At 42.0% G+C, this 25,077-nt stretch overlaps 3 protein-coding genes across 4 annotated transcripts in view; 1 reads left to right on the top strand and 2 right to left on the bottom strand.

Moving 5' to 3' along the window:
* The window catches only part of LOC142101950 (uncharacterized), a 389,962-nt gene that overhangs the window by 231,874 nt on the left and 133,011 nt on the right, over positions 1-25,077 (bottom strand). The window lies entirely within an intron of this gene.
* ZBTB9 (zinc finger and BTB domain containing 9) lies at positions 117-8,768 on the top strand. Of its 2 annotated transcripts, none has more exons than XM_075186398.1 (2): positions 117-166; positions 3,548-8,768. In XM_075186398.1, the coding sequence occupies exon 2, from the start codon at positions 3,557-3,559 to the stop codon at positions 4,778-4,780; it is 1,224 nt and encodes a 407-aa protein (XP_075042499.1). In that variant the 5' UTR covers positions 117-166; positions 3,548-3,556; the 3' UTR covers positions 4,781-8,768. The 2 variants fall into 2 exon arrangements, with proteins under 2 accessions (XP_075042499.1, XP_075042498.1); XM_075186397.1 differs by lacking the exon at positions 117-166 and adding an exon at positions 193-303.
* Positions 11,866-12,792, bottom strand: LOC142101476 (olfactory receptor 1f45-like). The gene has a single exon (XM_075185930.1). The coding sequence runs from the start codon at positions 12,790-12,792 to the stop codon at positions 11,866-11,868; it is 927 nt and encodes a 308-aa protein (XP_075042031.1).

Raw genomic sequence — 25,077 nt, 5'->3', positions numbered from 1 at the left:
TGGGTTTTAAAAACAAATATATATAAAATAAACAATAGTTCCATGTCTAGCCGTCAGCACTGGTCTGTGTGCATGGAGCAGCTGACTGTACATACAGCAGGGTCCTGTGATGTCACCATACAGGGCGGCTCTCCCAGGGTTATCTCATGGTCGTCCCAGTGCTCAGGTGTTTATGTCCCTGTGTGTCCCAGGGATAGCGCTCTGTGTCCCGCAGCCGCCGCTCTCCCAGGGTTAGCGGATGTTTGTCCCTGTGCTGGCCGCAGTCTCTGGCTGATGTATTCGGGGCTCCTGGGGAAGAGTCAGGTAGGAGAGAGCGGGGCCTGGTGCGGCCTGTGTGATACATTGTGTTCTATGTGTGATACATTGTGTTCTATGTGTGATACATTGTGTTCTATGTGTGATACATTGTGTGATGTGTGTGATACTATGTGTATGGTGTGTTATATGTGTGATAGGTGGTGTATGATATGTGTGATACTATGTGTGATACTATGTGTGATACTATGTGTATGGTGTGTTATATGTGTGATAGGTGGTGTATGATATGTGTGATACTATGTGTATGGTGTGTTATATGTGTGATAGGTGGTGTATGATATGTATGATACTATGTGTATGGTGTGTTATGTGTGTGATAGGTGGTGTATGATATGTGTGATACTATGTGTTATATGTGTGATACTATGTGTATGGTGTGTTATATGTGTGATAGGTGGTGTATGATATGTGTGATACTATGTGTTATATGTGTGATACTATGTGTATGGTGTGTTATATGTGTGATAGGTGGTGTATGATATGTATGATACTATGTGTATGGTGTGTTATGTGTGTGATAGGTGGTGTATGATATGTGTGATACTATGTGTTATATGTGTGATACTATGTGTTATATGTGTGATACTATGTGTATGGTGTGTTATATGTGTGATACATTGTGTTATACGTGTGATAGGTGGTGTATGATATGTGTGATACTATGTGTATGGTGTGTTATATGTGTGATAGGTGGTGTATGGGGTGTTATATGTGTTCTACTGTGACTCTGTTGGCTGTGTATATAGGTATGTGTGTGTCTGGTGCAGCTAGGCTAGCTTGGCCTTCTGTGTCTGTACACTGTGTGTGTGTGTGTGTGTGTGTGTATATATATATATATATATATATATATATATATATATATATATATACACACACACACACACTGGTTGAAGTGGAGGTATGAAAAATTTAATGGGAATGCAAGTAAATAGAATTTGATAGTTTAACAATCAAGGCAGTAGGAGAACTGGTGGTATGGCATACCACCTTATACATCCCCACTTTGACCAGTGTGTGTGTATAGAGATATAGATATCGATAGAGATATCTATCTATCTCTGTCTAGTCTTGTTTGTCACCACCAGCTATGATATTTATAACTTATGATACAATTATAATAAAACATCTCACAATAATGCAAAATAATTTCTCCAATTTATCAATATCTTTAGTTTTTAAGGCGCCACAGTGCTTCATAATGCCAGACAGTTGGGGTAAACAGGACATATATAAATACAGACATGAAAACCAGGGGTAGGTAGGACCCTGCTCATGAGAGGGCACAGCTGGAACAAGAGGAACAAGTGTGGCTCAAAATAGCTTGGATAGTTGTTTTGGGTAGTATAGGTGGGATTAGGGTTGGTATTCCAGTGTGAGTAGTATAGGCATGTATCTGGTCAGTATAACAGTGTACCAGTGATGGTAGTATTGGCGGGAGTAGGGTTGGTGTACCAGTGTGGGTAGTATTGGTGGCAGTATGGTAAGCTCTAATAGAGATGGGTTTTCAGAGACCATTTGAAGAAATGAAGACTGTAGGAGAGTTTAATTGGTCATGACCGGGCGTTCTGTAAGTGGGTAGTGGCATGTTAGAGGTGGTTATTAAAGATGAAGTGCAGGTCAGAGATGGATCTAAGAGGGTGGGAGGGGGTGTTTTGTGAGATGAGATTTGAAGGAGGACGATTGAAGGCAGTGTACAGACTTGTAAAGTGCTGAGGCAGATGTTGCTTGGTTGAAAGTCTTTCCGCCAAGTCGGATTGAAGTGGGATAGATGGGTGAGGTGCATGTCAGATAGGAGGAGGTTACAGTAGTCAAGGCAGGAGATCAAGAGAGACTAAATAAAGGTTTTGAAATCATATTGAGTAAGAAAAGGGCATATTCTGGCAATATATTTTTTAAGGTGGAGGTGATAGGACTGGGAGAGAGTCTGGATGTGAGGAATAAAGCAGAGGGTGGAGTCAAGTGTGACACCAAGGCAGCGGGTTTGGGAGACTGAGTAAATTGTGGTGTAATTGATGGTGAGGGAGATTTGAGGGCAGGAGATGAAGAGTTGTGTTTTGGACATGTTGAGCTTTAGATTGTATTGGGACATCCACGTGGAGATAGCAGAGAGACGGTTGGTTACACAAGATGGTACAGAAGGGGAGAGGTCAAGGGGAGGAGAGGTAGATTTGGTTACAGTCACATAGAGGTGGTACCGGAGGCCAAAGGAGCAAATTAGTTCCCCAAGAGAAGAAGTGTACAATGAGAAAATCAGACAGCCGAGTACATATAGTGGAAGTGGAGGGTAGGATGTGCCAGAGGTAGAGTTAATAAAGGAGCAGTTGGGTAAGAAGTGAACCTGGAAAGAACTGTCACGAAGGCCATGTGAGTGAAGGGTGTGTAGAAGAAGAGGGCAATCAACTGTGTCGAAAGTGGCAGAGAGGTCCAAGAGGATGAGTAACGAGAAATGACCCTCAGACTTTGCTCTTAGTAGATCATTGATCACGTTTGTGAGAGTTGTTTCAGTGAATTGTTGGGGACGAAAGCCTGATTGCAGAGTCAGAGAATGGAGTGAGAGGAGGGAAAGGGAGAAAAACAATTGTACACAAGATGTACATGTAGTTTAAAGACCACAAGAGACATAGGGCGGTGATTGGAATGAGAGGCTGGATGGAGAGATGGTTTCTGTAGAATTGGTGAGATGAGCGCACGTTTAAAGAGAATGGAAATGTCCAGGTGAAGACAGACAGGTTGAAGCAGTGGGTACGTAGTGGGGGAGAGGCGAAGTTGGGAGGGAATATGGTTGAGGGGGCAGATGATAGGGTGAGAGGTCTGCAGAGACTTCATTGTTTACTGGAGGGAAAAAGTGAGTGATGGTGGATTGGTGAGTGTGGGAAAAGGCGGGTGAATGTGTGGCATTTGTCATGAGAAAATATCTTGTTGAGTGATGTTGATTTTGTCTTGAAAGTAGGTAGCAAGATTATGGGATGTGAGGGAGGTGATGTATGTGGGCGGAGAAGTGAGTTGAATATAGCAAAGTGATGACTGGGGATAGAAACCTGTAAATATATACATATTACTCAGCTGCTGGAGACATCTCATTTAGTTTAAAATATAAACTCTTATTTCATAACATGGCTCAAATAGCGTAAATATACTGTAATCCTCAGAATTGCATTAGTCTTGTGTAATTCAGTGCTTCCATATAAGAGTATCTTCCCTTCTAATTCTTTGTTCCCCTGCCTCTTAGACAGTCACCATGCCTGGCGGCGAAAGTGTCCAGTTGGACTTCCCCCATTACAGCTCTGTGCTCCTGGACACACTAAACAAGCAGCGTCTGGAGGGGAAATTCTGCGATCTGTCGGTCCAGGTCCAAGACCGCGTTTTCCGAGCTCACAAAACTGTCCTGGCTGCATCCTCTCCTTATTTTCATGACAAACTCCTTTTGAACGACACCAGCTGTTTGGTTCTCCCGAGTGTTATTCAGCCTGATGCTTTTGAGAACCTCTTGCAGCTTATTTACTCTGGGAGGCTCTGCCTTGAAATTGAGGCTTTACCATCGCACCTCCTGGTGGCTAGTGGTCTGCAAATGTGGCAAGTGGTAGACCGATGTTCCGAGCTTCTTAAAGAGAGGAAATCGTGCACCTCTCGGACCTGGTCGAGCCGTGCCAGTGAAAGTCAGTCGCCCAGCAGCAGTTTCCAGCTTCCGCGAGATGATCCACCACCACCGACCGTCACGTTGGGCTGCTCCGATGATGAAGATGTGATCAAGGTTCGTGTTTCAGAGGAGGAGGAGGAGGAAGAAGATGATGATGGAAAGAGTGGTGGGAATGTCTTGGATGATTCTGTTGCTGCCAACTGCGCCTATGCTATTCCTTCATCCTCCTCCTCCCCAGGTAGTCCCAAAGTGTTCTACATCAAACAGGAGCGAGGGGACGACGATAGTGGCTTTTTGAAAGCTTTTGAGGTTTCTGAGGTGCAGGCAGAGTACCCTTCAGAGTTAAGCTTTGTCCTCCCTCCAACGTCCTCACCGTCGTCTTCTGATGTTTCTCTCTGTCTTCCTCGCAAATTATATGGACCCTCTGAATCCGCATCCTTCACGATTTCTAAACCTGTCGACCTACACGGCAACGAGATCATTTCCCATGCACTTCAGGCTCAAACTGTTCACGCACCTGTTAAGCTTGTGGCTGCCCCAGATGGGAAAAAATTTGGCTGCTTGTGCGGGAAACGCTTTGCCGTGAAACCTAAACGGGACCGCCACATCATGCTGACCTTCAGCCTCCGCCCTTTCGGCTGCTCTGTCTGCCACAAGAAGTTCAAACTGAAGCATCACCTCACCGAACATATGAAGACTCATGGCGGAAATTTATACTCTTGTGAAGACTGCGGCCGGAAATTCAGGGTGGAGAGCTGCTTCCAGAAACACAAGGAAGTTTGCAAAGGACAGAGGTGGGCAGGGGCTTGCTGGACTTATAAGTAATTCCTGTTTGATCTAAAACCCTATGGTCGGAAATATGGAACGGGCATTTTAATACAGATATTGACACTAGCTGTTTTTTTTTTTTTTGAACATTACCAGAATGACCACATCCCCGAAACCAGAAGATAAGACTTAGACCAGTACTATTGTAGCCTGGATACTGCATTTAGAACTGCTTCTTAGACCAGAGCATGGACTCGTAGTGCGTTCAGTACCGGCCACCCTGGACTGTGACGTATGAGAAGGTCCGTAGAATTATGGATTGTTGGTTTTGATGTGGTATGTTGTGATGTACGTCACAAATTGCTCTTGACTGCTAAACGGTTTTTATGCTGTTTTTACGTAGCATTATTCGAGGTACAATATCTTTTTGTGCTAAATCGGTACCTTGAAACCGTGGATGTAAAAAGACCTACAAGTGACCTAATAGGCAGAAGTTTTGCCTGTGATTAACACTGCCTAACTTAAATAGTTAAACCGTACAACACTTTTCACAGACTACGAATCATATGGGCTCTTCTATACTGACCCGAAACCCTTTACTGAATCTTAGCGATTTGGTGAAGTCCTCACAAGCACTAAACATTACTTGCATCAATAAGCGGATATGGACTCGGCGTTAGAACTCTGTGTAAATAAACATACACATATAGGTATGTGTTCGTGTGTGCGCATATTACAGGGGTAGAGGATAGTGTAGCACTGTTTACCTGCAATAATATAACCTGTTACTGTGTCGCCTTGAGGGTCGGGGTAATTTTCCTGTGATGAAGGGATGGGGGGGTCCTGTTTGTCATTAAATACCTGGTAATCACCGTAGCGCCACAGAATTTTACTGCTGGGGTGGGGGGTCCTGTCTACAGAGTAGCATTTCTTGTCAAAGTTTAAAGGGGGTTATTAAGTAAAGACTGACGTTGAGAAACCAACTCTGTGACATTTATTTAGAATCCTCCATTAAAATGAGGGTTTGGTAACTATAAGCATCACATATTGGTTAAATTGTCCTTGTCACCTACAAACATTTTCTGGCCTGTATAACTAGTCATGTCAATATGACAACACTATTGGGATCCTGTCAAGTCATTTGGAACTAGTGAAATCACTGATTCATGAGGAACGTGCTCCAGTAATGTAACAAGTGCCGTGGAGACAGCCATTTTGTGGGTTCGGCCAATTTTAACAAAGAAGCAGCCATTTTGTGCTCTGGACTAATTTTCATGAGGAGACAGGCTAATAATTCCTCAGGACCCAGTACCAGAGGAATATGTGGCAATAATTGGTGATGTTGCCAGGGAACTGATAGGATACATTATCATGAAGACTGGTTCAGACCACAAAATGGCTGCCCTTTGGTTAAGTGTAAAGTTACCTGCGACTCCACAGCTGCTGATGAACTACATCTCCCATAATCCTCGGCAAGTACAAACTGGCCAAACCTCTTCAGATATAAAGAAAGAAATGATAATACCCACAGGTGCTAGATATTGTGCAGAGTGTATGTCTGTTCCTATGACGCCAAGCATTAAACACACACACAGTGTTAGCAATATCAATGGGAGATGCAATATCATTTATTTGTCTGAGGTAAAATATCTGTCACAGAGCTATAAACACTTTTCAAGCAATGACATTTTAACAGTGTGCCTCTCTTCGATGGGATTTCCTTGTTTAATCGGCAAGAAGAGAGAGATATTTATGATATAATCTACTTTAAAATAAGTACTCTTTTAGCGTATTGTTCTTTTAGCTGAAAAAATGGTTGTTGCTAAAATCAACTAGACAATTTAACAATAAAAAAACTGAACCCAATAGATCAGTATAATAAACTTTAACATGAAAGATTTAGCGTCAAAATGCCATGACGCTGTTTTCGGTCATTTCACGTTTGTTTAATTTATTATTTTATTTTTTTTACAATATTTATGGCATCCTGTTTTAACGAATAAGCCTTTATCTGTGTCACAAACCTCATAGACCTGCATTGCTTTGGAGCACTTTATCTACAGACCACTTAGGGGCATATTCAATTAGGGTTCCGGTTCGCGGTAACGCGCGTTACCGCAAAAAGTGCGCGTTCTTGCCGGTACTACGGTACCGCAATAACGCGGATTTTCGTTCGCAACCCTATGGGCTGCGAACAAAAATCTACGTTATTGCGGTAACGTGGATTAAGTACGCGGCGCGATCCCGCGAACCGGAACCCTAATTGAATATGCCCCTTTGTCACATACCTATGGTGGAGGCAGCCATTTTGTAGCTGAACCACTCTACCGTGTGACGTGTCTTGGTGACGGCACTAGGGCCTAATGAACGGATAGGCTATATTAGGAAGAGTTTAGGTTCTGCCTCTTAATGACAACCTCCTCTGTGTGTACATAATAGGTACACGTTACTTTACTGTGTATTGTAACCGTTTAGACAAAGAAAATGGAGGCCTCTCGCGGCTTCTTAATAGGCGGAGTGGTGCAGTAGGTCATGGCTGAGCGGACTGCGGTATCTTGCTCCACAGAAAGCTGATAGGAAGTGCAAACGTGTTTATATTATAATATTCATACAGATTTAATCTTAAGGGTTTGTAGAACTGGCGTTTACCAATCTGTGCCATCACCGTGTGCTCTGTCATTTCTTGCTGTGGGATATATACATTTTATTTTTTTTTCTTTCTCCAGAAAGAAAACGTGTGATTATTGACACTAATTCCCTGCAGCATGTAATGCAATATAAATAATTCCTTTATTATATATTTTTTAAATTAATATACAGTTTTGCGCGTCACTGTGTATAAAATTTAGTTTTCCCATTAAAGTATTTGGGGCTTGTGACACCGGGAAACGGGGACTTTTCTAACCCTCTCATGGGTTTAAACCAAGGCCTCCAGCCCTTAGTGTCATTGTTATATGGTCCGTAAGGTGTAGGAAATCGCAGTATGTATTGTGGCGTAGCTAGTCGGAGAGTTTGTCATGTGATTGGCTCAGATCCTATCATGTGACACACATCCAATCCGCTGCTGCTTGGTCCATCTAGCGATTGTTGCAAATCGCTGCTATGGATTTCCTTACCCATATAACTCTGTACCCATCTTAGAAAATGAAGAAGTTTAAATTCATAAGCAAACTGGAAAGAGCGTTCCTCTACGGACACTTGCATTTTAAATTTAAGTGTAGGACTCTGCAGGTGGCCTCTTTAAATACCTTTTAGCACTTGTCCACCTTCAGATGTCTTTCACTTATTGGCTTGGGTGTGCCCTCCTGCAACGTTTACCAAGTATATCACTTTTTTCTTCTGTCTACCTCCTATGATTTTTTTTTAATGCTTTTCAGTCATGTAATTATATCACCAGGCGGAGCTTGTGTTACCGTGTGATAGGACAGAACTCTGCTGTGGCAACCAAAGTAAAACCGCTCTGCCCGATCTATATAACACCATGGCTGAAAGTAGAGATAAAAAGTAATGCCTTTAGTAAATGCCGCACAAGAGGACATGTTAAAAGCCAACAACTTAAAGTCTTTTGAAGTTACCAGTTTTAGGGAATAGTTTCCTTTTTAGCTGATAATATCGGGTGATTGCCTTTTCCACTCCTCTACACAGCATTACTTGCTATTATACGGGTGCCAGATACATGTGTTGGGGTAATTGTGAGAAGATCTGTAGCTGACATTGTGACCAAACATCTGTTTCTGGCTGCCTGATTGCTAAAGAGATGCTTCTGATATATCTCTCTCCACTTGCAATAAAACCTTCAATCAATGTCTGATTGACGCATGAGGAATGCGAAGGGGCACTTTTAAAAACAGCATAAATGTTTTGAAATGGTTTTTAGTCAATTATTTTTATTTTATTTTTTCTCTAGCATATTTCTCCCCTGTCATCTCACTTTGCGCATTGTCGGTCTTTACTAAATGTCCCCCTTTATACCCTGCACTCTGAGTTTGTATGTAAAACTGAATTGTCTCTAGTTCTGGTGTCTGAAATAAAAAGTAAAACCAGATTTATGTTTGTGTACATGTGATTATTGTACTGGTCGTATTTTGAAGTGAGGCCAAAAAAAAATTAACAAGACAAAAGGGTTTAATTAATAACCTGGCATTAGGTACAGATTTGCACTGAATCACAGCAAACAATCAGCAAATAGCTTTTATCTGTCAAATGCAAGTTGGACAACTGTCCCATTTGTTTCAAAGTTTCAGTGAAAAATTTGCGTTTAATGCAGTAACCTTTAAGCATACTTGCCAACTCTCCCGGAATGTCCGGAGGACTCCCGAAATTCGGGTCGGTCTCACGGACTCCCGGTAGAGCTGGCAAATCTTCTGCATTCCGCAATTGAGGGGCTAAAATGACGCGATTCGCTGTGAATCGCGTCATTTTGGCCCCGCCCCCCACGGGGGGTGGGGCACAAATGATGCGGTTCGCAGTGTCCCGTCCCCTCTGCCCTTTAGACACGCCCCTCTCCCGGATACAACTTGCCAAAGGTAGGCAAGTATGCCTTTAAGCACTTAGTATACAACTTTTGTCTTATGAAAAATATGTTGTCAGCTGATAATTTGCAGCTTGAAGATGCAGTTATATAACTTGTCTGTAGAGGGCAACACTTCCCTCCAGGGCACATTATTCCACGTATGTCTATGGGACACTAGCCTCATAAAAAAAAAATCTGTCTAATTGTGCCTAGATCTGGGGAGTGTATCTGCCTGATATACTTTTGTTATCCATCTGTGCAGGGTCTTCCTGCATCCTGCCATATTTTCAGATCAACCTGCACCAGGTCATACCCCAAATGACATGCATAGCTTCTCACCAGGCCACGCTCCAAAGCATATAGCAAACATAGGAATAGTCTGTTTAATTATCAATTAAACTTAAAATAAAAGGAAAATTCAATAAAATAGACAACTGCATTGAATAAGCAAACATCTGTTGTGAACATGATATATTATAAGTTGTTTTAATAACAGACTACAGGGAGGATTCAAAAAAATGTGAGCCTTACACTGTTTTCTTTTATCAGGACAATTTGTGTTATATGTGGATATGAAAATAATACAAAAATCGTGTTACACTGCCATACTGTGTATTCAGCAAATATTGGTGGTTAAAATACCCAAAATATACTATTTGCCTTGAAGAGGTTGCCATCTTGTGGTAAAACTTGGGCACTGCTGTTATAGCAATATGATTTATTAATGTGTATTATTATGGTAATCATGCATGTCTTCCCCTTGTAGCTTCTTGCTTTTGAAGTGTTTCATAAAACAATAGTTGATAAATGATTTGCTTTCTGTAAATGGCAGCAATGTTATCACAGTAGAAGCGGTCTCATTTACTGTCTTATATGAACATGTCACTAGTGCAAATGCAAATATGCAGTTAGAGTAACAGTGTTTGCAAATTTACTCTGCTAAGTAGGCAGGAAATACTGAAGAAATTGCCCTATAGTAGAATGGGATTCTAGGTACAGTAGCTTATAAAATATAAAGTGGTCATACATTTTATTTTGCACACACTGTGACTGCATCGTCAGACAGACCTTGCGATTTATATGGCTGCTGAAGTGTAGGGTCATTGATGGAGAGTTAGCACAATTGTTTTCTGGGCGGCCAGCGATTTGGAGCGACAGGATTACTGTCCATTTTGGCATAACTGGCTAAATGGGATAGGATCCGGCTATTCATCCTTGGCCCAAGTGACCTCTGGTTTCACTGGGCCTGGTAGAATCATCAATTGTAGTCTGTGCACAGAAAGATCAGTAACACTGATTGTCCTCACACATCTAGCGTCAAGCGAGTTGAGGATCTTATTGATTTCAGTTATGGGCTTAGTCATCTGCCCTGCTGAATTTGTTATAACGTATGTCATGAAACAAGTTTAATATCGCCTTAACCAGCCTGTCCCTCGTTGCTCACTGAACATAGAGCTTAACAACATGTACTTTTTATAGCCCTGTTAATATTCCCCAGTTCACTTGATTGCAAATGCAGTGTCTAATTACATGTGGATAATGGGACATTGTAGCCATGCCTATATGGGAGACACTTTCACTATGTGTTGCTCATTGTAAAAATGTATATTGTTGATATTGCAGTGATGTTGTTATACATTGTTCTTAAAGCCAGGTGCGTTATGGGTAAGGATCAGTTGGGGTCTATGATACAGATGAGGGGTTTGTAGCTGCATTTCTAGATTTGGAGGTGGGGAATTGGTATTCATTGTCTTCCACTGGACTATCCCAGACATTGTGCAGGGATACAGCAGGGGAGACAGCTTCTCTCCACTCCCCCCTTCAACCCACTGGTCCAGCATCCACCAATGTTCAAGAAGAAGAGAGCCAGGGGTTTGCCCATGGTGGGGAAAACACCGTAGAAATTTGACCCTGGATCTAAGGAGCCGCTCGAGGGGCGGAAGGTGTGGAACTGACTGGTGTTGAGTTTCCGTTCTCGACCAGGTGCTCATAGCTGTCATGTGTGCAGAGAACATATTGGGACTTTTCATCACTTCACTCCATCGGGAGATACTTGGCAGGTTCTGAAGATATTGATGCACCCACAGGAGTGGAGAAACTGATTCTCAGAGCCCCACTACACTGGTGGAGAGTTGGCCAAGCGACCGGGAGCAGCAAGATATCAAGACTCTGGACCTCGGGTTGACAGACTCTTTTTGTCTGTGGAATTATTGCGTGGTTAAAGTGGGATGTATCTTGTGGCTTCTATCCTGGGAGGAGCCACCAGCGTTGGAGTTTAGACTTCTGAGCAGCAGATGTATGAGCAGAAGAACTCCATGGGTCTTGGATTCTGCAAGTCAGGACAACCAGGTGACTGTAACTCCTTAAGCTAGTGGGGTAAGGGACATGTAATGTGGTAAACCTGCCTGACATTTATTTACTGTTATTCTAGTGATTGTTTTTATTACAATAAATGTATTGTTTTACTTTCTAACTGCATTTGCCTGAGTGACTATAGGAACCCTAGAGGGTACTGGGTAGGCTTCACTGACATAGTAAGGCACCCCTTTGTAGCCAGCCAGGGTGAAATGGGTAGAACTGGGCCAGATAAACCTGGTATCTTCACCACCTACTAGGCTGGTAAAATGGTTTACTGGAAAACTTTATTCATGACTCTCTTTATTGCTTTATTTCTCAATCCGTATATAATGGGATTCAGCATTGGAGTAAGCAGAGTGTACCCTATGGTAGCCACCCTTTTTCCCATCCCCACTGTTCTATCCCCACTGGAAGAGGGTCGAAAATAAACAGACACTATTGTCCCATAGAACAGGCAAACTGTAGTCAGGTGAGAGGAGCAGGTGGAGAAGGTTTTCTGCCTGCCTTCGGTGGAATGAAGCCGGAAGAGGGCCACCAAAATAAACATGTAGGATAGGATTATACATACAAAGGGAGCACCAACAGATACCGCCCCTTCGGTAAGAATGAGAGAGAAGTTTGACGTAGTATCTGATTCGGAGATGGACAAGACCTCGGTGATCTCGCAGAAGAAGTGGTTCACTTGCTTTATTCCTGTATATTGAAGAGTGGTCACCTTGAGTGTGTGGAGTAAGGAGTGAGAACAAGCCGCTGCCCAGGCAATGACCACCAGCAAAATACATAAATGGTGCCTCATCCTCGCGTGGTATCTCAACGGGCTGCAAATGGCCACGTAACGATCGTATGCCATGACGGCCAAAAGGTTGTTCTCCAGGATTCCAAAGACGATGAAGCAAAACATCTGGGTGATACAAGACGGGAAGCTGAGAGACCTCATGTTGGAGAGTAGGGTGGAGAGGAGAGTAGGGATGGTACTCGAGGTGAGACAGATGTCGGCCAGAGAGAGGTTACTCAGGAAGAAGTACATCGGTGAGTGGAGAGCCTCGTCGTACACAATACAGAAGAGCATAATCAGGTTTCCTATGAGCGTAACCAGGTACATAATACAGAAGACTAGAAACAGATACATCCGTATCTGAGGGACATCGGAGAATCCCAAAAGGACAAACTCCAGAGAGGAGGAATTTGAAATGAACATCACAAAGAGCTAAAGAAAGGGAAAATATAAAGATGTTATTGTAACAAAAGGTAGAGTAATGCGCACTACTGTGTAATTACAGTATTAATCTGTTTAAATACTAATATCACTTCCACTGAAAATATAAACAATACTGAATCTTATGATGTTATCTACATATGTTATACAATGAGTAAATGGACCTGGGAGGAAGCTGGGGGGCCCGGGGACCACACAAGTACATGAACGGGTTTTTCTGCAGCACCAACAAGTTAGTATCTGTAATTATAATTATAATGATAATGTATATCCAGTCTCTACATGACCAAAACAGTAATGCTGTTGCCACAACTTGGACGACAGGTCGGAATAGAAAAACAAATAGAAACAAATTGGATGTATGAACTTTGCATACAGAGGTACTTCTGACAGTCTTTTTTTGCAATAGTTTGACAGACAAGTCACATCACTACTTTGTGCTTTTGGGGAACCCTGCTCCTTCCACTATATAACCCTCAGTCTGTGGCCTCCTACTGGCTTAATTTTCTCTCCTCACGTCACTGACCCTGTCACATGCAGCCCAGTCCTCACTAGCGCAATTACACAAGTGGACAGGTCACTGCTTTCCACAAGATCTGCTCACTGATCTCCTGCTGCTGTGACTTGATTGGCTACAGGTAGATCTCTACCCGCCCACTATAAAACTGGTAACGCACGACATGCAGGAGATGAGGAATGATCACGATAAGACCCTCTGACTTTAGTATAATACACCTTTAGCAAGCGAGAAGCTTACTCTTTGTATCAATGTATCAGCTGTAGTGGAGGTACAAGCGCTTAAAGCACCAATCAAAGTTAAAAATCAAATCTCTATGAGCTTGTTAAGGACAAAGAAAATGTCATGGAGCAGATTGGATTATAATGGAATAAAATGTTAAGCAATAATGCCCTAATAATTGAGTGCCTCGATAACCCCCATTATGGACCCATATAAATAAAAGGATTTAGAACACATATAAAGGAAACAAGAAAAAAAATGTACTTTATTTGGGTCACTCTGATTATATTTAGTATAAAATTATAAACTTTTATTAAATCAATTTGAAAGAAAAAAAAACATTATGGAACTTACAATATTCCTACTAATTTCTCCAGTGTGCTTGTAAAATATTAAAAACAGTAAGAAGTGACCTAAGGTGCAATTTGTGACATAAAATGGTAATATTAAATAGCAATGCCTTCCTATATTTGTAATTAAATTCAGTATTAACCAGTTTTATTTTCTGGTATTTATTAAATATATAGTCAACTGACCTAGGAATCGATTATTAGGTGGTTAATCTGCTATGTATGAATGAGGACCTTATTGAATGATTGAGAAGGATGATTGGAGGTGCTACCCAATCTCAAGAGAAGGGTTTCCTGAATTTTAGTTGTATACTAGTTATGTTGTAACCTAATTAATAAATAACTGTGAATGATGAATTGCGTAACCAAAACATCTATTGGAATGAGCATCAGATTTAATTGACTCACTATGTAGGGATTGCTTACAGCCTTTAAAAGTCTACCCCCATTAAAGCGTATTCTAAGACACATCCCCAAGTGAAATATATGCTACTCACTATATATGATATTTAAGCAGGAGTTTCTAAGTATCGGAACAGTTGATTATATATTTAATAAATACCAGAAAACAAAACTGGTTATATTGAATTTATTTAATTGCAAATATAGCCAGGCAACACAATTTGATATATTGCCATTTTATGTCACAAATTGCACCTTAGTCATTTCTTATTGTTTTTAATATTTTGCTAGCACACTTTAGACATTAGTAGGAATATTGTAAGTTCCATAATATATATTTTTTTTATTTTTAAATTGAGTTAATAAAGGTTATAAATTTTATACTAAATCGAATCGCACAATGCCCCAAATAAAGCACATGTTTTGTTCTTATTTTAAGTATAAAGCTTCGCATCTAGAAGTGCTAAGTTCATTCATATGTGTTCTAGCAGGAGCCACAAAAGTCCTAGGAAGAAAAGATAAGAGGTGGTGGCACATTCTCCAAATATCAGTAAAGATAAAACTGACGTTTTATATATATATTACGCTAAATCTAAAGTCTGTGTACTCCTGCGCCATCCTCTCTATCGTCGCTACAGGACAAGGTTCTAGGACTGAGGATAGGTCACTATAAATGCTATAAAGGTGGAATAGAACTTGGAAATATGGGGTCTAATAGCACAAGAAAATATCTGGAAATCTCCATAATACTCTGTTCATATTTCAGTTTCTATGTATTTGTTATGCTTAAGACTTCTTCATAAGTTTTATTAAATAAAAGTCTGCCTAACTATTGAACGCTGGATCCCAGGCGTTTTATATAGTCGGGGAACAATACTTATTCCATGAACACCATTTTCCACAGACCGGAAAGGGGGAAGGAGGACTGTGGGGGGCAGAATGGTTGAAAGCACTTGGTGCAGATAAGTTTGCTAATTACATGTTTGTTTGGTAGATTCTGTATGTGTGAAATATAAAACAAATGTGTTATCACGTCTGTAGCATGGCTGTGGTTGTCTGTGTTAGCTGCGTATTTATCAAAATAAGGTGGTAGATCTCTGTACAGTAAGAGAATAAAAAGTAGACGCTTTGTCCGTAAAACCAGGAAATAACAGAACTATCAACCTATTCGAAATTCCTTCCAGATGTGGAGAACTAACATTCTCCTATTTAAAAGTTTTAGATTTGTAAGTGATTGTGGGAATCCCCTACAACACGTATATAGACTGAAACCGTAACAAAATAGGCAACTTTTCAATCTCCAGGCTGTAATCTGCACCATTGGTTTGATTGGGTAGAGTAAGTCTGTATAATGCATAACACAGCTGTACAACTGGCATGTTACACTCCTCTTACACTTCTTTCCTAGGTCGTTTATACCAGAGATGGAATGGAAAGCAAAAATTAGAATAGATTTTGTTTGTGTGTGTATAATATATATATATATATATATATATATATATATATATATATATATATATATATATATATATATATATATATAATATTGCATATATGTGGATGTTTAGTGTTTTTGTACATATGCTACACAGTGCTTTAGGGTAAACGATGAGGTCCATAAGATACATCAATGGTTCTATTCTCCTCTCTAAGCATGCCACATTGCAATAGGCTGTGTTCAGTGGGTGTCACGTGTCGGAAAGATTTGCCCTTTCTCTGTATATACATTGAGTGGTACTGTAAGTACAGTCTTACTAGTCGTGCGTACTGATATCAGATGCTTATGGAATGTCGGCTTGGGAACAATCTGTGCAAAATGTATACACAAATCTGCACATTTTGAAAATGCATATAGGACCCACACAATTGTTTAGTTGCGAAAATGCTTAGGTAATTTTTTAGAAAAAAAAAAGCAAAAAAAACCAACATGTTATTTATAGCAAATATTCACCGTATTAGTCGTACCACCGGATTAATAGAGTGGTTTACTAATGGTCTAACTTCTCCCACTTGTACTGATTGGCATCAGATTGATAAATGGAGCAGTTTGTGGTATACATTCTGTGCTAATTTTCACCCAGAAGATTGTATCAGAACATGAACACGAAAATTCAGAGTCCATTTTTTCCCCTCATGAAATTGATGCTTATTTGCTGTCTTTTTTTCATGTTTCCTCAATCTCCTCCAGTGTATTAAGACATATGACACTCCTGAAGAAAAATGAGAATAGGGGCGACATTTACTAAACCATCTAAATAGGAAAAGTGGAGGTGTTGCCCATAGCAACAAGTCATGTTCTAGCTGGATAAATGATAGCTAGAATCTGATTGGTTGCTAGGAGCAACACCTCCACTTTTACTTTTTAGAAGGTTTAGTAAATCTACCGCTCATTGTTTTAATTTTCAACACCATAGTGAAGTGCTAAATCTATATATTTAAGTGTGAGAGTGCTTAGTGTATTATGTTTTTTTTTTATATCTGAGCCCTATATTCTGCGTGTGGTATAATAGGAACAATGAAATCTAATTGTCATGTTATGCATTGAACTCTGACATATCCTATCACCGCCAAACCCTCCTTACCTGCGTCGTGCTGGCTCTATTTGTTGAGAGGAATATTGTTTAAAATGATTTAAATAAGATTGAAGTTCATTTACAAATCAAGCTTTGGACTGGTAGTTGGACAAGAGTTGGTGAAATGGAAAACTGTGCAGGGTAAATGACGACGTGTGAAGGGAAACCGCACGTGAGGGTCAGGAGATCTCGACATCAGGAAAGAGATCAGTTTGGGTGGGTAGTAGAATACAGTGAGCAGAACATAGGGAAGATGATGAGAAGCATTTCCAGATGAAGCGAAGATTTATAAATAAGCCTGGGACGATTGAGCACAACCGTTACAGACGTAGGGGCCTCTTGGGGACCTTATTCCTATACAACTAACTAATGAGCTAGACATACTTTAATTATATTTAATGAAAATATACCTGGTGCAATCTCACTGTAGAAAATAAATAAATGTGTCTTAAACTGTTCACCCACAACATTAAAACCACCTGCCTAATATGGCGTAGGTCTCCCTCATACCAACAAAACAGCTGAGACCCGTTGAGGTATGGACTCCACAAGACCTCTGAAGGTGTCCTGTGGTATCTGGCACCAAGACGTTAGCAGCAGATCCTATGAGTCCTGTAAACTGCGAGGTGGGGCCTCCATGGCGGAGACTGGTTTTCCAGCACATTCCGCAGATGCTTGATCAGACTGAGATCTGGGGAATTTGGAGGCCAAGTCAATACCTTGAACTTTTTGTCATGTTCCTCAGACCATTCCTGAACAGTTTTTGCAGCATGGCAGAGCGCATTATCCTGCTGAAATAGACCACAGCTGTCTGACACTACCATTGCCATGAAGGTCTTGGTCTGCAACAATGTTAGGTAGGTGTATGTGTCAAAGTAACATCCACATAAATGCCAGGACCCAAGGTTTCCCAGCATAACATTGCCTAGAGCATCACACCGCCTCCACTCGCTTGCCATAGTGCATTCTGGTGCCATCTCCCCCAGGTAAATGACGCACATGCATTCCACTGTCCACATGGTGTTAAAGAAAACATGATTCCTCAGACCAGACCATCTTACATTGCTCCATATTCTAGTTCTGGCACTCACGTGCCCATTGTAGGTGTGTTCGGCGGTGTATAGTGGTCAGCATGGGCACTCTGACGGGTCTGCGGCTACACAGACCCATACACAGCAAGCTGTGATGCACTGCGTTTTCTGACACTTTTCTATCATAGCCAAAATCAACTATTTCAGCAATTTGTAGTACAGTAGCTCTTCTGTGGGATTGGACCAGACGGGCTAGCCTTTGCCCCCCACGCACATCAGTGAGCCTTGCGTGCCCATGTCCCTGTCGCTGGTTCACTACCTCTCCTTCTTTGCACCACTTTTGGTAGGTACTACCCACTGGATACCGGGAACACCCCACGAGACTTGTCGTTTTGGTTATGCTATCGTCGAGCCATCACAAATTGGTCCTTGTCAAAGTTGCTCAGATCCTTACACTTGCCCATTTTTCCTGCTTCCAACACATCAACTTTAAGAACTGACTGCTGCCTAATATATCCCACCCTTTGACAGGTGCTATTGTAAGGAGATAATCAATGTTATTAATTTCACTTGTTAGTGGTTTTATTGTGTTGGCTGATGGGTGTATACCGGCGGTTCCCAAAGTGTGCGCCGCGGCTCCCAGGAGTGCCGCGAGCCAGCCATAGGAAAAAACAAAGGGCACATAAACTTACCAATCCGCGCGGCGCCGGGACCCAGCAGACTCCTCTCTCCCGCAGCTGTCACTGACGTCGATATTCAGTGACTGCTGCGGGAGAGCGGAGTCTGCTGGGTCCCGGCGCCACGCGGATTGGTAAGTTTATGTGCTCTTTGTTTTTTCCTCTAGCTGGCTCGCGGCAGAGGAGTGAGAGGGAGCGTGACAGCGGGGCAGGCAGAGGGGCAGATGAGTGTGACAGAGGGGCAGACAGCGGGGCAGAAAAGTGTGACAGCAGGGCAGACGGGCAGATGAGTGTGACAGAGGGGCAGACAGAGGGGCAGAGGAGTGTGACAGGGGCAGACAGCGGGGCAGAGGAGTGTGACAGAGGGGCAGACAGCGGGGCAGAGAAGTGTGACAGCGGGGCAGAGGAGGGTGACAGCGGGGCAGAGGAGGGGGACAGCGTGAGAGGGGCAGTGGAGGGGGGACACAGCGTGAGAGGGGCAGTGGAGGGGGACACAGCGTGAGAGGGGCAGTGGAGGGGACAGCGTGACAAAGGGCAGAGGAGGGGGGGACATCGTGAGAGAGGGCAGAGGAGGGGGGACAGCGTGACAGGGCAGAGGGGGCAGTGTGAGAGAGGGCAGTGTGTCTGGATGCAGAGGGGGCAGAGTGCCTGAGGGCAGAGTGTCTGGATGCAGAGGGGGCATTTTTGCATACAACTAAATAAGTATTTCTGTCCTGACCTAAATACTTATTACATTTTTTTGACCCAACTACTTCTAAAACAGGACTGCTCAATAATTATTTTGGAGGGGTGCCTTGAAAAAATTTGGAGACTTTAAGGGTGCCGCGAACTGCAAAAGTTTGGGAACCACTGGTGTATACACACACATATACAGGTAGTGTACATAATACAGGAGACCCTAATATAAGGTCACTTATTATAACGTTGGGCATACGACCAGTACAATGTCTGGAATTGTGTAGGAGCGGTGCGGCACCCTACTTCCAAAAGAACGATGAGTGGTGGTGAAAAATACCGTTTTAGGTGTTGTTCCTGAAATATCCCATAAATGCTCAGTTGGGTTCAGATCTGGTCCATGAGTGTCCTGCTCTTCAAACCATTGGGCAACCACACGTGCTCTGTGGATGGTGGGATTATCATCTTAGAAGATAAATGCTGTAACATGGGGTAAGGATGAGCACTCAGTACCATTACGTAGTGATTAACATTGACCTGGCCTTCTAAGGGAGTAACTGCACCCAAACCATGCCAGGAGCATGCACCCCACACTATTATGGAGCTGCCAGAACCCTTCACCGCTGAGAACAAGCTCTGTAGAGTGCTGTAGAGTTATTTAAGTTGGTGCCACACATGTACTGCTCTGTTTGTCAAGAACAATGGTAACGGTTGATTGATATGAAGAGTGTTTTATGCAACCTATAATGTACTGCTCTGTGAACTGTTCATTGGATTGCCTTTGAATAATATACAATACTGTGCAAAAGTTTTAGGCAGGTGTGGGGAAAAATGCTGCAAAGTAAGAATGCTTTCAAAAATAGAAGTGTTAATAGTTTATTTTTTAGCAAATAACATAATGCAAAGTGAATAAACAGAAAAGAAATCTAAATCAAATCAATATTTGGTGTGACCACCCTTTGCCTTAAAATTCTTCTAGGTACACTTGGACACAATTTTTGAATTCTTTGACCAATACAGGTATTGGTAAAAGAATGGAAGCACCTCGGTAAATAAAGGGCACCGAGCATCTTTAAAGCAATTGCTTCCACACAGATGTGGTTCATTTGTTGATTAAACAAATAGCATCCCAGCATGGTCATGTATATAAATGCCGGACTGCCTATAGTTAGGGCTAGCATGGCAGACTTGGAAAGACGGGTGTTTCTGGGGGCATGATAGGTAGACGCTCCAGTGACAGCTCAACCTGCTACTGTTTCAGGAGCAATGGTGTCTAAGGTGATGTCACCATGGAACTAGTTAAAATGTTATTTTATTCACCTGGTTTGATTTATTTACCTTTGCCTCCACTAGAGCAATGTGTTAGATCTTCTCATAGAAAGGATTTTGAAGGGCACCGCTACCTTTCCTTAAATGCCACACAAATGCCCATGTTTATTGTACGCATACAAGTATGGTTCGCATGTAGCTTTATAGTTATGTGGTCCTTTCCCTCAGTGATGGCAGGTGAGGTCACTGAGGGGGGAGAGGACATCATGGACACAGGCCTTACTAGAAGAGATGGGGGAGTGGGCAGCGGTGCAACGTGATAGCACCTAACGCCGCTGATAGGGGGATCACATGGTGACCTAAGTCTTTAAAAACTTGGGTTACGTACGTCTACAGGGGAAGGAGAAGAATGGTTTCTGGACCCTGGTGAGGGGAGTGCTTGTTAGGTGCCACAAAGGCACAGTTTAATAGTCCCCAGTAAAGGGCACTACAATGTGAGTCCTAAGTTAATAAAAGACTCTGAGAGCGGTGTTTGATGCAGCATGGGTTCTCCAGCTTCACCCGTACCCCAGGGAGAGGCACCAGTGTGAATGGGTGCATGGAGGCTGAGGCTGTCACCAGTCTGGACAGGAGGGAAAGAATCCCCCAAGATAAGGTCCTTAACAGGTACAAGGGAGCCTTTGGAGGAGTAATTTCACGATGGAGAGAGAAACCCTTGGAGAGGCGAGTGCATGTTTTTTTTTTGCCAGGGGAATAAATTGTGGTGTAAAGGGGAGAAGACAGCACAAAAAGAGGAGTGTATGCGCGGTGAGAGAGCCACGGAAAGCGGAGTGAAGTCTCCGGGAAAAAGTACTCTTTATACAAATACTCAGCATATGGGAAATGTTTTACTTCAAGAGCAAGCTGGAAGTGTTAGCTTCAGAACAGTTGCCAGTACCAGGAGGATTATGATGGAAGGTCCTTGTATATTTGGGATTATTGTACAGCAGCAGTAGGAGAGCCCTCTTGGAAAGTACCCCTATACCGTGAGGGGTGGTCGCTGTGTCATCATCCTCAACATTTCTTATATAGTACCAGCAAATGCTGTAGCGCTTTCCAATTGGAGGGTGGAAGGTTCCTAATGTAAGGGATGGAGTGCGTGATAGGCGAGTTCCTGTGGGATGGGTGTGCAAGAACCGCTTGTCCTCTTTATACACAGTCTGTACAGGAGGAGTGAGGGGTGTAAGTCACATGTAACATCTGCCATAAAACTGTGCGGGAGAAGTTGTAGTTATCAGTGAGTGTAACCGTTATGTTTATGTGCTGGAAGAAAAGACGATTGCAATAAAGTGTTCATTTATTTGAATCGGGATGGCCTGGCGCCTAATATTTAAGTTTCCACTGCACCGCCACTAGGGGCCACTCTACACCACACACATATTTGACCTTCTGATTATTCAGGGGACACCCTAGTCGCAGATGCCACACGCACGCCGGATCTGAAGAGGAAGGCGACAGTAAGTGGGGTACAATGCGGGCACGAGAATCTGTATAATATATTTGTGGTTTTATACAGTATGTATGAGCAGCAGGCAGATCGCAATACTTTGATGCTTTATACCTCTCACTTGTCCAATCAGGATTTACACATACAATGTAATAATGCAGAGCTCAGAATACAAATATATATTTAAAAAATATATTGTATTGATATACAGGCTGATAACACATCTCAGACTATTCCTAACACCCATAAGTGGGCATCTAGAATATGGGTCCTCGTTCTTGTTCTGTTGATTTGTGTTCTTTACAAACTCTTCTGAAGTTCTCCATCTCTTTGTATCAGTGTGTGTTTCTAGAGGTGTTCATTTTCAAATTGGGTTCACCCTTACGCGTTTCTCTGCCTACTAGTATACCGGCAGTATAATCAGTGTGATGTTCCATTAATTCATAGTCACTACCTATTGTGAGTAGGACCAATCAGAAGTCCTTGTAATAAGATAATTATTATTGAAAAAGATGTTTGTTAGTAACAAAATGTAAAAACCTTTATACAATTCTAATGACAAAGGATGTATTAACCCCATTAAAAGGTTTCATTTGCAAATTCTTAGCGTAGCCAGTATTTGAAGCATTATTAACTGTCATATGTTGAAACCTGGTAAGTTACTTAATGAGAAACTGGTGATACATTCGTAATCCGTGTGCAGAGATCAGATCGTATTTCTGAACCTCTTCTGTTATGTTTGTTTATAATATTGTTTTATATGTATTTTAAATTATGTGTGATGTATAAGAAATAAATGCTTAATGTTTTTTAAGTAAGGATACAGCTATAGTATAATACTAATTATTAGACACTGCTCTGATATTTATTTATTTTTTATTCAGATTTTCTAGGGAACTGCTACATCCACTAATAGTCTTAGAATTAACTCAACAAATGGCAGATTGTTAGGGTTTATTTTTGGTCTAGAAGATGGGGAGGCGGAGAATTGGTGGCCTAGTTGGGTGAAAATGATAATTCCTGCCCCGTATGGGATCAGGTGAAAGACAAATATATGGGTTTGGTTCCTTTTATTTCCCAGCGCTGCATCTCGGTTTTTAGGGCATTGAAGGATCCTGTGACTGTTATCAGTACTGTCTATAAAATATAACAAAGGCTCAAGGACTAATAATACAAGAGGGGAAAGATGACACTAATATTGGTTCCTTTAAGGGAAAATACTTACAAATAATATACAATTACACCACAGGATATTTCCTAGACACACTCCTCAAGCAACCACCTCACAAATGGTACTTACTACACTCCAGGGATAGGCCGATCCCAGTCTCTGAAAGGAGGAGCTCCTGCCCTGTTTTCTGTCATTAGGACCTCGCTAGTCTTGCTGCCACAATTGAAGGTCTCGGGCCTAATGCCTGTCTGGTGCCTTAGGTTGATGAACCCAACTCTAAATTGGGGACCTCAGATATATAGCCTGATACTCGTGGGCCTTAGGCCTATAGCCTGGTACTTGTGGGCCTCAGGGCTACAGCCTGGCATAGAGGGCCTCAGCCCTGATTGGCGCCCTGTCTCAGCCATCAAGGAACCGGCAGCGAATTGCTGATTTGCTGTAGGCGCTGCCAGGAAGCCAAGAAGACATTGAAGTAACTCACTGGACATCAGGCATCCCGGTGAGTCATTAATAAGATTTTTTTGGGTTGAAAGTAATAAAAAGTGCTCCATAAATGTGCAGCATATACAGGTAATGGCCAAAAATATTGTCTCCCCTGCATTTTTCAAATAGCTAACAGTTTGAAATGGTGAAATGAACAACTGTATTCAATCTTCACAATTCTCTTGCTGTTAATATTACAGAACCTTTGTTTTTTTATTCTAAAATGAATACTGCATGTCCGAAGCAGCATTGACAAAATTATTGGCGCCATAGATGTAATATTTGGTAGCACAGCTTTTGGTCAAAATAAGTGCAGTCAACCGCTTCCCATAACCCATACTTCTCAACCTTTATTACCTCCCTCTTTATTACACCAAGGGAGAGGGGTCTGATGATGCAAATTGCATCTTTATGCCCCATCTCTGCCCGGATCAGGATGGTGCCTGCTCTTTCAGGATAAGATTTCTGCATCTCTCTACTGGAAGTCTGGTCCACTCTTTTGTGCAACACTCACAGATTTGAGGGTTCCTTCTCCCAAATGCTGTTTTCAGAGCTCTGCATATGTGTTTTATGGGATTTAGATGTGGACTCATTGCTGCCACTTCAAAACTGCTCTACTTCTTGTCTTCAACCATTCCTGCGGGCTTTTCGAAGTGTGTTTTGGCTCATTGTCCTGCTGCAAGAACCATGACCTTTGACCAAGAGAATTAGTGCTAGATTTACTAAGCTGCGGGTTTGAAAAAGTGGGGATGTTGCCTATAGCAACCAATCAGATTCTAGCTTTCATTTATTTAGTACTTTCTACAAAATGACAGCTAGAATCTGACTGGTTGCTATAGGCAACATCCCCACTTTTTCAAACCCGCAGCTTAGTAAATCTAGCCCTTAGTTTTTTGACACTGGTTTCTCTCCATTGCGTGCCAAAATGGCCAGGTAACCTCCAGATTCCACAATGTCATGCACAAATTCAAGACACCCAGCGCCAGATGCAGCACAGCAATCCCAAAACATCACCGAGCCTGCTCAATGTCTGTAGGGAAGGTGTTCTTTTTTTTTTTAAAAAAAATAATTGCTTTTTGTAAACATAGGGATAATGTGCTGTACTAAAAAGATCTAATTTGGTCTCATCTGCAATCTTTAATCAAGTATTCTCTTGAGGTCATGTCCAGAGAGGTTGACTCCAGTGCCATGGGCCTTAAACTTCCTAATAATATTTCGTATGGTGGAAATGGTAATATCAAGGTCTCTGGAGATTGATTTGTAGCCCTGAGATTATCCATGATTGCCTACGATCTTCTCTCTGACATTCTAGACAATTCACTGATTTACTATATTTTCTCCATGCTCCGTGCACTACACACAGTGACACAGAATGAGAGAATGAGTCCTTTCTCTATTCAAGCTCATTTAA

Source organism: Mixophyes fleayi, chromosome 9 (genome assembly GCF_038048845.1).
Source record: "Mixophyes fleayi isolate aMixFle1 chromosome 9, aMixFle1.hap1, whole genome shotgun sequence".
Taxonomy (NCBI): Eukaryota; Metazoa; Chordata; class Amphibia; order Anura; family Limnodynastidae; genus Mixophyes; species Mixophyes fleayi.
Note: the sequence above shows the minus strand (reverse complement) of the source record. Positions and strands in the feature narration are given on the sequence as shown.

Coding starts and splice junctions, on each gene's coding strand:
- ZBTB9 (XM_075186397.1), top strand. CDS start 274: ATGTATTCGGGGCTCCTGGGGAAGAGTCAG. Junction 304..3,547: donor GGCTCCTGGGGAAGAGTCAG/GTAGGAGAGAGC, acceptor CCTGCCTCTTAG/ACAGTCACCATGCCTGGCGG.
- LOC142101476 (XM_075185930.1), bottom strand. CDS start 12,792: ATGTTCATTTCAAATTCCTCCTCTCTGGAGTTTGTCCTTTTGGGATTC.